The 14762-nt window shown below is 35.8% G+C and overlaps 1 protein-coding gene across 1 annotated transcript in view; it reads right to left on the bottom strand.

The window, feature by feature from the left end:
* Positions 1-12243, bottom strand: part of rasef (RAS and EF-hand domain containing) — a 25605-nt gene extending 13362 nt beyond the window's left edge. Inside the window, exons 1-5 of the mRNA XM_015374352.1 lie at positions 11789-12243; positions 8869-9198; positions 4298-4444; positions 3751-3841; positions 1864-1959 (exon numbers count right to left, since the gene is read on the bottom strand). Coding sequence (XP_015229838.1) covers positions 1864-1959; positions 3751-3841; positions 4298-4444; positions 8869-9198; positions 11789-12102 — 978 coding nt within the window. The 5' untranslated portion in view covers positions 12103-12243. The remainder of the gene's footprint in view (positions 1-1863; positions 1960-3750; positions 3842-4297; positions 4445-8868; positions 9199-11788) is intronic.
* Between the last annotated feature and the right edge of the window lie 2519 nt (positions 12244-14762).

Here is a 14762-nt window from a genome sequence, read left to right as displayed (position 1 = left end):
AGAGACAGGAGCAATTGTCAAACTTTTGGTGTCGATCATTCGATTTCATCCTGGACACTACAGAAAATGGGCTAAAAGTGTTAAAAACCGGAATTTTCCTTTAATGTCTTTTCTTTTGGGTAAGTAGACTGATATTACAATGAACAACCTCAATGTTTAAAGGAAACAGCGATGCTGATCACAATATGGGAATTCATTGCTGCTTTTCTTAGAACCAAACACACACAGGCTTACATTATTGCATCTATCAAATATTAGTCATATGCTTCTCCACATGCTTCTCTGGTGTTTTCATGTCCTTCTTTGCTAAATGTGTTTGTTTATATTGGTTTATATATTGGTTTCCTGGCATTGATCTGCTCTTCTGTATGGCCATGTAATCTTAATTAGCTGATGGTCAGAGGTCATTCCAGTAGTTTAATGTTTTATAGAATCTAAGATTTTGTTGGTTCCACTAGTGCCAAGGTTTCAAGCATCAACCTAGTTATATGAGGTAAAGTTGAAGAATATGTAGGCATTGCTGCTTTAATTCATTCACTCTCATTAGAGCCACATGTAGCAAAAAAATGTCCCAGCATGATGCTGCCAACACTCAAATGGCTCACAGGCTTTAACTTTAAACCACTTTGACAAAATAGTTACATTTCTGTCTAGTTTGACTTAAAAGGAGCAATAACGTCTTTGGAAACATGAGGCCAATGTTAATCCTTGTTTTGTTCCTTTACGTATTGAACAATTTCTCTGTGAAAGACCTCTGTTTTTTTGCAGCAGTAAATATTCCCTATTGGCTGGTTGAACGTTTTGGTCCGCTGGATGCACTCTGCCATTTTGGTTCTATGCTATGTTGGAAAGCCTTGAGTGGCTGCTATTCATGTTCACATATCCACCATTGTGCACATTTATGTTCACATGAAACGTGCAGCTATGTAAACAGCAGATTAGAGAACAACACATACAAATGGGCTCCAATGTCTCACCATAGTATCTGAAAATATACCTTTAGTTCTTCACAAAAGTATTTGTTTAGTTCTTTAATTCTAAAATGAAGAAATGTCATTTATTACTTCTGTAAACCTTTTCCCTCAAAGGTATTTTGAAAATTTTAGTCAAGCTTAAAGATGTGGATTTAAACAGGGTATTCCTTCCTAATCCAAATATTCTTAACTGCACGTTTAAACTGGTTCTACAGCAGCCACACTGGAATTAAAGCACATTTTAATCTGTTATAAACTAAGGCTTCGGTGGTTCCTTACCTTTCTGACCACCTTAAAACGTCCTCATGATTGGAAATAATAGGCTTTGCTCTGAGGGTGGTTCAGTGTCAGAAAACTGACTCATTTTGGTAAGAAGAGCAGAGCTTCCAGATATCAAACCAGAATTATGCCAAAAGCTTGTTAATCACAACAAAAGTATTAAACAAGATAGTATTACACATGCATGCTCATATTTGAACTTGTGTGTATGGTTTTGAGCATGTGGATATAAAGGAAATGTACACTAATTTCAAATAATACATTCTTGTTTCTAACTTAATGTTCTGTAAGTGGAATATTTAGTCCATCCTGACAGAGACAAAACTGATGGAATGATACCAGCTAGTTCCTAAGAAATTTACTTAACTCAGCCTTAACATTAGAATCCTAATCTGGAGATTAGCTATTTCATAGCTTACAAACTTTATAGACATATTAAATAATGCATGGAGTAATGTTGATGTTTGTGCATTAACAAAACATGAGCAAAACTAGGGATGTAGGTTATTTTTACAAGGAATTACCTGATTTGTTTTAATGTTTTGTCTATTTGGTGTTTATCCTTCAAAAAGTGTTAAAGTCAATTGGATGTTAAGCTGAGGAAATATACCATCTGCATCCTCTGGATTTTACACTGAAGCTCACACACTTCAGTGTCGTATTGCCTTCGCAACTCATTCAGTGCTGCCTCCATTCTCTTCTTCTCCTGGGGGAAAGACACACAAGGTTTCACAAAATCGCATTTCATTTGAAAAAATAGTCAATTAAAACTGTTATTTTCAGTTTTAATGGGAACAGCCATTAATGCTCTACCACCAAAAAACTTGACAGGAAGTTCAGTGAGTGGTTAGATCCTGACTTTCTGCACATTTATCACACTGTTGGAAAACACAGGTGATCACCCTCTGATTTTATTGACTATGTTACAACTAAACTAACAGCAGCTCCTTACATAACACACTGGGACAGTGATAAGACAAGGCTTATGCTCCTGCTTAAGGTAAATTGCGTCAGTTTCCAAACACAATGAAATAAAGTTGTATAAATCCAGAGATCTGAGAGCTGACTTGTACAACAATTACCATTTCAGTCAATTTCAGGTTGGAAAGTCACCTACTTTGAATGAATGCTTTAAAAGAAAGGATGTGCTTTATATCTATCTTTTAAATGTTAGAATCAATTCCAGCTACATGTAGTACAAATATCTATTAATTGGAGTCTAACATAAAGTCAAATGCTTTCAACAGGGATGCAATAAAATTAAATCTAAGTAAGAATTCGTAAAATAAGGGAATTTTCTTTCTTGGATTACGCAGTTAAGGCAATTTACCAAAGGTATAATTTACATTTAAAATAACAAAAAAGTGCATTGTCTGTTATTTCTAATTTATAATATCGAATTATCTAATTCCACTGGCAGATCAAATTAACTGTAAATAACTTATTGTACATAACTCAGTGCTGGTTCCTTATTTTTTGTTGCTGGTTCCCCACATGAGTTTCCCTGATGTTTACTGGTTTTGGTTTTCAGTATTTTTTTTTGTTTTAGGGTGTTTGCCTCAGTTTTTCATCATTACACTTACAAGAACTCGTCTCTGCCTCACTCATCTCTGCATTTGGGTCCTCAAACAACCTCACCCCCCATGTTGACACCCTGGTGTGTCTGAGTAAGCAAGGTGGAATACAAATGCAACCCTCACTTTTCGTACTTCTATTTGTCCATAAAATAAAAATAAATAGAAAGTATTATGACATAAAACCCTAAAAACAGAAATTTAAGTTTAGAGTTACAAATTTAAAAAAGTGACAACAGATTAAGAGTTTTCTAAATTGCATAAATCTTTCCACCTTGGCGAAAACAAAATTAAAAAAAAAGAGGGAAAGAAAATAAACAAACCAAAGAATCTATAAGATGTATAACATGATCTGAAGGCAATTTCAGATTGATGTTATAGTGCTTCCGCCCTTCATGCATTATAGATATGGAGATTCCAAGTTTGAAATGTCTTGTTTTTAATGAAAATAGTTAAGGGACAAATTATTGTTACACTATGTTCTCTAGTTTGTAAGTACTGGCTGCTATCTGACACCTCAGTGATGGTGGCTTAACTTACACATTGTCGTTTTATCCTAATGCCACCAATCTTATCGCCACAAATATATGCAGCCTTATCATTTTACACAGGAGGATAAACCATGCCCCAGTACCTCTGTCTGCCCACCAACTGGTTTTATATCCACAGAGTAGTGAAATCCATCTGATCAGCAGGCGTGTCAGAATTGGGATCAGTAATCTGATATACGGCTGTGCGTGTTTGTTTGACATAAGGGAAGAGCTGAACAAACCCAGTTTGCTTATCACACTGCTTACACAAACTCTAGGGAAAGGAGCAGAAACGGCTCACATCGGCTACCCTGGCATATGAAAACAAGCTAATCTTCTAAATGCTTTTGAGAGTTGCATTGTTTCCATGAGTTAATCCAAGCTTTGTCCCACCTGCTCACGTGTTTTCCTCTCTGCAGCCTGGATTCGTTGGTCCATCTCCTCCTCCATCTCGCTGAGCTGCATTGATGCTTGGTCCTGTGCTCTGAAAAAGCATCAGCATGCTATAATTCACAACCTCCATGGGTTTTATCTGTGCTCCACCACAGGACTCCAAGGCAATGGCACGTATTCAGATGAAACTACCATCAATATTTCTCCAAAATCAGGGAATCAAAACTGTTTTAAATAGTTTATATCATACTAACATCTTGTTATATGTATAATCTGTTAAGGATATGGGGAAGTGAGTCAAATGGATCTTTGCCTTAACCTTATTTCAATTTTGTAAATGGGAAAAAAGTACTTATTTTTCTTGTTATCCAGAATTATGCTGCATTCTCTTACCAGTAAATTTCTAAAGATTCTTCATCAAGTAAAATTTCAGCTCTTATTCGATCGATAAAATGTTTCTAGAGTTGGTGCAACTACAGCTTTGCCAGTGTTCTCAAATAATGATATTTTAAAGAAGATTCGGTACATTTGGTCTCTATTTACCTACCTCTTGATGGCAAGAGCCAGATTCTCCATCTCTGAGTTCTGCTGCTTGATCTCTTTGGTGAAATTAACGATGACTTTCTCAAACTGAGGAATCAGTCTGGGCTCAGTCAGGCTGATGTTCTGGTACAAAGTGGCTGCCTGTTCGTGCCTAAAAGAAAACCAGGACACTTTTCATTGTTTGTGTCACTATTTTACCGAATCTATTAGATTCTGATTTGACCATAGACCTTTAAGTTTTTATTCACTACTCTTTATTTCCTAAAACTTTATGGTTTAATTTTGAGGCATTGAAAAATGCTTTCAGACGGCAACAAAAAAATTTTTTTTTTGTCTATTTCTCAAGTCTGAAAATTTTTTTTTTAGTGTTTTATTCTGCCTTTTGTAGTCGTCCAATGATTGTATCACAAAACATTTTGTTAATATTATAATCAAGGTCTTTATAAAAACATTTTGACCACTACACTTAAGGCCTGGCAAGTTATTGCCGTATGAAAAAAAAAACAACATAAGAAAATGAAACCCAGAAACTTTTGGATTGTCCTTTCATTTCGGAAATGTCTCATCCACCGATGTAATACATTTTTGTGCTGGAAGAAATAAACGTACACTCCTGTGTACATCAAGGTAGAAATCATCATAACCAGAGCTTTTGTATTCCTAATTTCTTTGCTTGGTCTTCAAACTACTTCTCCCAAACAGTAGTTTTCCTGGTTCCTCCTCACTAGAAAAATCATCAATTTAAAATTTACCTGCTGATGTCACTTTTAAGCTTTGGACTTTGGTACATTTCTTTTTTATAAGATATCACAACTATATGTTGAAAACTACTTTGCTGTTTGTGTGTAATTTTTTGCATATTTCTTGACTTTTACCCATCCATCCAACTTTTTTCATAAGAACTAAGGACAACCTAAAGTCTGAACCATTCAAGTGATGATAGTAGCTACTAGTGAGACAACGAAATGAAAATATGTGCAAAATCTGCAGTTAACAATTATAAACAGAACAGATTGTTAGGATGGAGTTTATAACATCAAACACTGAATTCAACCTGAAGTACATAAATTGAAGGGAGAGAAAAGCCACAAAACTAAAACTAAACTTCTTGCCAAAGTTACTGAACCTTTTCAAATTATCAAGACCATCAGCCTCAAATTTTATTTAGATTTTCAGTGACAGAGCAGCACAAAGAAGGGCTCAACTGTGAAGTTGAATAAAACCCAAACGTGTACATTTACAAGATGTATATTTTTGTAGTTCCTTGACTGTAATAACCCCCAAGAACAGTGTTAACACCTGTTGCAATGTACAATTTACATCCTATTTCAAACATGCTGCACTTTTCAGAGTATTTAGCATTTTTCTTCTCCCCCATAGAGTCTGAGGATGTCAAAGGTCATGGATGAATTACTGTATGTGCTGAAACCACATATCTCAACAGTAGACATACACGGGTACAAGGCACTCTTTAAATATGACCAACAAGAACAGAGCTGTGAGACTGCCAACAGGGTTGGTGGCACAGAAACTTTCAAATGTGGTTTTACAACCAGAGCCAGTAGGGGGCGATGGCAGAGCACTTAATTGTCTCATAAACACTTTACTTAAGATTACTATCACAGGGACTTTTAAGAGATATGTTAAAGGTAGAGTGTGTAGTACTTACAGGGATTATATAACATACATATATAATCTATATGTATGTTATATATTGTCATCTATGAACTGAAAGTCTCAGTATTTATGTTTGCGTTGACTTAGAAATGGCTATTTATAATTACATTAGGAGTGGGTTTGCATTTGTGGAGGCAGACATCTTTGCACTTATAGCAGTGCAGAGCTGACAAACTAGTGATTATAGAAATCACAATTACACTTGAATGGGACTGCAGCTAGATATATGCCTATATATGATCTACACAGACTAATAAAATACTATTTATAAAATTATCTATGTAAACTAGACTTACACCGGCCACGACCGACAACTGCACGGTTATTATAAAGACGACGATTTACAGTTTTTCTGAGTGGACTCTCATCTTTTTTCTGCCCTCGCTCCATGTTTGTTTTGGTCAGAGTGGGAAAAACAAGGGGACAAATCACATGGATATTAGAGGTAAGTTAGACAGCGTTCCTGAGCTCAGGCAAGAATCACGGTGCAAAGTAAAAATGGATGGCATACTTTTTTTTTTAGCTTTGCACAAAGTAATGAGAATCATACATCAACTAAATAAAAATCCTCACTTAGCAATTTTACAGATGTTTTGCTGTTGATTTTCAGACATAAAACATCCTTTCTTCTTTTGGAAAAGAAAATATGAGGTATGAGTTCATTTTTCCAAATTACTGTCTCTCAGCTGACTGATGAAGCAGAGGCTCTGAGAGTTTGAAGATAAGCGAGTTCTTTCAGCAGAAAACACCACTGTGACAATCAATGTCCTGATGCCTCAGTTCTGTGGCGCGAGGATCAGTCTCATGCAGGGCTGTTGGCCACACAAACACACACAGTGATATATGCACAGAACTTAAATTGACTTTCCTAAGGTTGGACTGTAATTTTGGAGACATATGGTCTTGTCGTTTAGCCATTTTGGCCATTGTTAAATTTGGATGGAAAAGAGGGAGGCTTGCAATTCCTTGAAAAAAATATCCCCAGTTGGAGCAATGGGGGCGACAGCATCATTCTGTGGGCTTATATTGCCGGAGGAGGGTCTGGTGCATTTCACAAAATAGACAAAATCATGAGGGAATATTATCTGGAAATACTGAAAAAAACAAACCAGCAACATAAAGCTAGGGTTCAAATCGGTCTTGTTAATCAGTTTCAGTTGCTCCCAGAAGCAAATTGTACAAAGTCTATGTACAACTTCTGATTTTAAGATAGTTAGAAAAAAAGATCACAAAATAACTTCTCCACCAATTATAACAAGGGTTGACTTGTTGACAATCCTTGGCCGACCAACATAATGAAAATTTGAATTATTTAGGCGTTATACAGGAAGTATACATGTTTTCATTTTGACAGTTTATGTAAATATCAGGTTTGAACTGTAATCAGCAGTTACCCTGTACATTCACAAGAAAAGAAGACATTGTTTTCCCTAGATGAGAATGAGACACAACACTACATTAAGTTATCAAGCTATTTAAAGGTCTACAAGAGGAAAATAAATATATATATTTTTTAAATTAGAGAAATATTTGACCAAATATATACTAAATATCATATATCCAGATCAGGGCCTGAATTGTTTGAAGCAGTGATAGACGTTCTGCAAGTAATCTCCAAGACATCAAGCCGGCAAAATAAAGACCTTGAGACATTGACATACACCCCTGTTTGCTTACAGGTTACCAAATCACACAGGGCATCACAATACATGACAATAGACTCATTATTATATAATTATTGCATTTTTGCCACTTTTGCATTAGGGCAAAAGTGGCATTGGCTGTAGTGGTTTGTCATGCAACTGGTGGGTTGCTGGTTTAGTTAATCTCTGTGTTTCTCTTAGGCAAACAAATTCACATGTATTACCAACTGATGGTGGTCAGAGGGCTGCTGTTCTATCAGCATGTCCCCAAGCAGGTGCCCTCAAACTTTAAAAATGACTCCTGCATCGTCAAACTTGCAAGAGATGCAATTTCTTTGCAACTTTTCTGTACTAGACCTTCATCAGGCAAATGTCTTCTCTTGCAAGTTGGACAGTGTATATGAGTCCTCTTTCAAATCATTCATCTAGTATGTATTTCATTTCCATCTTTTCTACTGAAATGGGCATTTATGAGATTTTGGGGGTTTTAAAATCTGCATATCTTTCGTTGATTTGAATCTATTATTTAAAGGCACTTAGAGTATCTCAGTTGACCTGCTCTCTAAAATCAAAACTGACTTGAGTTGAAAAATAACAGAAACGTACTTTCTGAATGACACAACCTAAGAAAACAGGGATAAATGGCAAATTACAGAGGCATATAACCAAACATTGAAACAATTTAAGAAAATTATTCATCCATTGACATTTTTCATCCTGAATCAATCATAAAGAAGAATCAGTAGTGTTATTATCCTGTTAGCATGAAATCAATAGGCAGTTACTATCAGACGCTCCTCATACAAGGATCCAGAATTGCTGTCTGGTATGTATTAAGCTTTTTTTATACTCCTCTCTGGTTAATAATATATGTAAAGCTCTATATATTTATGCTTATTAACAATATGATATTGAAATGTTTCAACTTAAACAAAGTTGTATTATATTAACATTAAACATTATTCTTTTTTTGGTGTTAAATGTTTTATACAGACATAATTTAATAGCCATGAATACTGTCTGAATTTCATACAGACATCATTTTCATTCCTCCAGTGAAATATTTTTCTTAAGGGCTGTAATTTGTGTTTTGTACATATTTTTGAGTCTTTAAAAGTAGCCTTTAAAGATAAATTGTCAGCATCGTCTTTACGCACACTGAGCTCTCTGTTAAAGGGACTCTTATCTTTCTGAACATTTCCATATTTCTAAAGCATGCAGACAGCCGTGCAGGTGCGCTCTCTCTCTCTCTCACCTCGGGATGAACTTGGCCTGGTCCCCTAGCCTCTTCTCGAAGGTGTCCCAGGCGATGGACACTTGTCCTCCGTCTGACTCCATGTTCTCTCCGTAGCGGTCGTGAAAGCCGTAGATGAACTCCTGCAGAGTGACGGTTCCGTCCTGATCCACGTCTAACCTCTGGAATATCCTGTCCGCCTCAGCCGCTGACACCTGCAGCTCGGCGCAGATCGTCAGGAACTCGTTTCTCTCGATTCGCCCGGAGTTGTCGACGTCGTACGCGCGAAAGAGGGCGCGCAGCCGGTCCTTCTCGTCAGCGCTCATACCCTGTGCAGAAGGCTGTGGGTTGCTGCAGGGCGAAAAGGAGGACTTTTCATGAAATTACAATCACCGCCGATACAGAGAATCCAATCAACCAAACAAAGTATCCAGTGTCTTTTTCTTGGGATGACAGAAAAACAACACAAGAAAAAAAAAAAAGAACAAAAAAAAAAAAGCTTCCGTTCCTGCGTACTACTTTTCGCAACTTTTACGCACAGATCAAATTTTGGATAAGGTGTGTGAACTAAGACTAATCCTCCGTCTGTGGATAAAATAGTATGTTGGACTCAGGTAGCGCACCTGCCCTCAGAGTTTGTCCCCTCCTCTTTCTCTTCTCTAACAATAACTTTACGCAGATGGAAAATAGTATCTTTGCAGTTGGTGGCAAACGCAGTAAAGGAAGCAAATTCCTCCGCTACGATGAAAAATACCGTGTGGATTTAGTTATGGGATTGGTATTATACGTTTAATAAAATAAAAATAGGCCTATATATATATATATATATATATATATATATATATATATATATATAACGACACAACAACAGGCCCGTGAGCAACATTATCTGTGTGAGCCCCATATAAAGTACAACACTCTGGATCACCCATAATTCCAAGTAGTAGTGTAAAAACTAAAATACTCAAATACATAGTTCTTTTAAGATCTTTATTGCGTTTTGAAACATATTATAGCGTTTTTTTTTAACCAACCTTCTAATGAACTATACACAGATATTGAAAAAGTAATTCAAAGTACCACTGTCTGCTTTGCTATTGGTGTCGTGTTCAAACGTCTCACCATCCTGTTGAAATCTACCATGTGTTGGGGTATAAATACGGTGTTGGGGTATAAATACGGTTTAGTCAGTCATTTCAGAATTAGGTGGGTTTCAAGAGGAATATTTCGTACCATTACATCTCCATACAAGCGTCGCAATCAACATTTATATGTATATATTTTTGTTTTACTATTAAGGGATGATTAGAATTAATGATATAGATACTTATAGGTAAGCAAGAGGCAGTGCGACGTAATTATATCAGTATAGTATGCAGGTACCAAAGATAAAAATGTTTAGTAATAATCATTTATTTATACAACTATTCCATATTAAACCTCGACTATCTCATAATTAAGAGATTACGATGCACCATTTAATCGTTTGACAAACTATGATATAAATATTTGGAGAGAATCTCATGTTTAAGAGATTTCCATACTTTTTTGAGGTATTATCGCTGAGATAATAAAGAATTTCCCTATATAAGACAAATATGTTTTAAATCGATACAATAATGAAGCATCTATATGCTATATAGTGGAACGACTGTTACTACAACTTATGGCTAAGCTATATCCTGATTATTGGATTTTATGTGATAATGGTTTTATAATTAAATAAAGACATCTAACAATTTCATAATTATGAGATTGTAAATTCAGTTATGAAACTGTTTAAAAACTTCACTCATTATTGGATGGCTATGAGACATTAGTCTACACGTTCAAGTCGTAATTGCGATTTTCTTTTAAGAATTGTAGTATTTAAGAGATAATTATCAGATACCTATTTAATGCTATTAGTTTAATTACTTGAGTCATGTATGTGAGATATATGAGATAGTACATGAATGTTAATACGAATGCACAATACAGTCTAAATCATTACGTATTATTCCTTATTTTCAGCACACTGACAGGAACTCATGAACATTTTTGGTGATTATTTTCCTTACTACTTTTAGCTGAAAAACATTACCAAATTTACAAATCATGTTTTGTTTTTTTTAACCTTGCATCAAAGTGTTATTTCCCTCTCTCCTTTATACAAAAAAGGTTTCTTAATTTCAAACCAGGCTGACCTGCATGTATCCTTAGATATAGCAATAAACCGGCGTCAAGATTTTTAACCATCTGGTTAAAAGGCCAGGAGGATACTAAACATAACGTATTGTTATATTAAAAGATAAGATGGTTGAAGCCGGTGATTGATCCAGCTTAAAAAAGGAGGTGATACTGTACATGTTTCGGTACACAGATCAAGGTAAATTATTTGGTTATTTACAAAGTCCTTTCAGTTTGATGATTTATCAGCTTTTTCTTTTAAATTGTCTTTACACTGTCACAAGTGCAGAGCAATGAAATGAAATCTCTGCATTTAACCCAGTGGGCTGCCATTGTGCAGCGCCCAGGGAGCATTGTTAAGGGTCTTTGCTCGGGGGCCTAGAGTGGCAGTCTGAACTCGGAACCTCTGGATTCCAAGCGCAATGCCCTAACCCCTAGGCCGCCACTCCCCTTTTTATATAATGTGAACATTAAAGGTTCTGAAGTTTTAACTCATTCAGAGGGTATACATGTTGATTAACAAATGGTTTGTCAACATTTTTGCATTCAACTTAAATTAACTTTAGTTTAGTTGTTCACAAAAGATGATAAATAATGGTGATCTAAAAATGTTAATTCCTTCATTATGTAGTGTTATTTCTAGTCGAAGTGTTTGCAAAACTCTTCACATGTTACTATAACTACAACTTTAAATACCTTATACTCTGAATTCATGTCACATTTTCCAGCAGAAGCATGATGTATACCAAAAATATGATATCTACCTACTTACCTGATCATGACCTGTTCTTTGTTGATAGAAAACTCCTCCAATGGTACAGACTTCTCACCTTCTTCAATTTTATTCTTCTGACCTTGGTCTTGCAATCCACTGAGGAACTCCTCTAAGGTAATTGTACCATCACCATCAGCATCCAGGCGGCTAAATATGCCTTCTGCTTCTTCAGATGGGACCTGGAGCTCCTGACAAATGGTGGAAAATTCATTTTTTTCAATCCGTCCTGAGTTGTCCGCATCGTAGGTGCGAAAAAGTGCTCTTAGGCGGTCTTGTTCCAGCTTGGCCTTTTTGTTTTTTGTAGATGCCATAGTGATCAAGCTTTAACTTTAAGACGGTTGTTAGAACCAACATTAAAATCGGAGAGTACTAAACTTAGATTACATTTTGGAGACAGAAAATGATGTGAGACACCTATAAGGTTAAAACCAGAAGAACAGTCTCATCAAGAAAAGGCGACTGTTTCATAGATAACCCTCTGTCATTCTGTTACCTCACTTTTATATTCCCCCTCCTCCTTTATCTGCCTCTCCTTTCATTTTTTTTCATCTATTTATCATGAAAGATGTCCTGTTAAGGCAATTACAGGACCCTTGAAAATAGTGTTGCAAATGCTGTTAAGACCATGGCTGTTATTAAAGAACAAAAACCCTCAGGAATAGAAAATTAATAGAGGGAATGTGCAGTGCTATCCATATGAAGTACTTTATTTATCAGGTTTCTGAGTGTTTTTTTGTTCTAAATAGAATTTTGTTTTGCCGTAGCATAGCTTTAGTTTTAGAGTTCTATCATCTTAAGTGATTTGAAGATTTGAGGTCAGTAAGGCTACCACAGAAATTTAAAAGTCAAAAAATGACTTTTAGGTCAAGGAGGTCCAAAATGTGATGTCTATTCAATCCCTTGGTTAATTGTCTGTAACTGCTTTTCCTTATAGGGTTATGGGAGGGCTGGCTTCTATCGCCAGCAGGCATTGGGAAAAGTGATTGAGTACATCTGGGACAGGTCACCAGTCCACCACGAGACAACACAAACAACCATGCATTGAGAGACCTGTTGAACTAGTATTCATCTTTCAGTATTGGAGAAGGAAGCAGAAGTAACTTAGGGACAACAGTTGAGTAAGGTGCAGAAGATTGTCCTGCAGCTTTGGAATGCTGATGCTTTATACTTTAAGTACTGGCTATTTGGCATTTAGCTGAAAAGAACATGCATAGGCAGAAAATGCAAACTCTGTGCAGAATGTCCCCTGATTAAAACCCAGGACCATTTTCCGCAAAATCACTGCTGCTAACTGCTCCATCATGTAGCCCCGACATAACAATACCTCTGAATAAAAAGCACAAATGCATGCCAATGTTATGTGATTTAATAGGCCTATTATAGTGGGTTATTTCACAGAAGGACTTAGACATCTCTTCCTTTGTCTTTTTTAAGTTTTTTTAATTGTCTTCACTTCATATGTCATTGTTGTACTGCCAGATTATTGTAAACAAACTGTAACTACAGTTGTTAATTATTTAACAATTAGTTGTTAATTATTTATATTAGATCATTAAAAGCTGTTAGCCATTAATCACAATCAATTGAAACTGCATTTATATGAATTTACTTTGATTAGAATAATACATTGTTAAAATATTTAATTCTAATTATTAATCATATTCATAATCAGATACATAATTGCACAGCATTGGCTCATAGTGAGGAAAATTGTGTAGGTGTACAGGTTTGTCTCTAGTGTCTTATGACAGCTCTTTGGTCTTGGCCATGTTAGTAGTTGGATTTTTACTGATTGAATGGGGTGGACAGGTCTTTATGCAGCTAATGACCTTAGACAGGTGCATCTAAATTAGGATAATAAATGGAGTGGAGGGGGACATTCTGAAGCCAGACTAACAGGTCTTTGAGGGTCAGAATTCTAGCTGATACCCTGGTGTTCAAATACCTATTTGCAGCTGTATCATAAAAATGAATTGTTAAAAAAAAGTTATATTGTGATTTCTGTATTTTTTTTTTTATCAGATTATGTCTCTCACCATTGACATGCACCCATGATGACAATTTCAGACCTCACCATGATTTCTAAGTTGCAAAATAGCAGCTTACTGCTATTTACGCCTTTGAACATGACAGTATGTTGTGTGTTTTTTTCTGGAGATTTACAGTGGCCTTGAACTTTTTAACCTTTTGCCACATTTCAGGCCTCAAACAGAAAGATATAAAATTTCAATCGTTTGTGAAGAATCAACAAGTGGGGCAAAATCATGAGGTGGACTGAAATTTATTGGATTTTTTTTTACTTTTTTAACAAATAAATGAAGAGTGGGGCGTGCAAAATGACTCAGCTGCTTTACTTTAAGTGCAGCAAACTACTATTTGTCATAATAGATAAATAGAGAATGGGCAAAAAATTCAGTCTCTTCATGTGAAAAACTGATAGAGACACACCCCAGGCAACTTGAAACTGTAATCGCAGCAAAATGGGGTGGCTACGAGGTATTAACTCAAGGGGGCTGAATCATTTTTTACAACCAATTTGTAAGTTTTTTATTTCTAGAAAAATTTTCAATTTTTTTCCACTCCATACCTGTGTCCCACTTGTTTTGGATTCTTCGCAAAATATTACAATTTTATATCTTTATGTTTCAAACCTGAAATGTGACGAAAGGTCAAAAAGAGCAAGGTGGCTGAATGCTTTCGCTAGGCACTGTGTAACACTGATGGCTAATTAGTATTGCTGCAATTAGTTATAACTTTCAGTATCATCTTTAATGACCTCTATGTCTGTAATTCTATTTTTCCGTTAAATCACACCAGTAGCAGCTGATCTTTTCTATTTCTTAAAAAAAAGTCTCTGCATACAGTCGCTCTTTGTTTTCATAGTTGGAGTTGTGGATATGCTATTTTCCATGGTTTTATTTGTATTTCTCCATCTTCTGATTCTTTAAAGGAGGTGCGACCTGTAAGTTGT

Source organism: Cyprinodon variegatus, unplaced genomic scaffold (assembly GCF_000732505.1).
Source record: "Cyprinodon variegatus isolate N-32 unplaced genomic scaffold, C_variegatus-1.0 Scaffold100, whole genome shotgun sequence".
Taxonomy (NCBI): Eukaryota; Metazoa; Chordata; class Actinopteri; order Cyprinodontiformes; family Cyprinodontidae; genus Cyprinodon; species Cyprinodon variegatus.
Note: the sequence above shows the minus strand (reverse complement) of the source record. Positions and strands in the feature narration are given on the sequence as shown.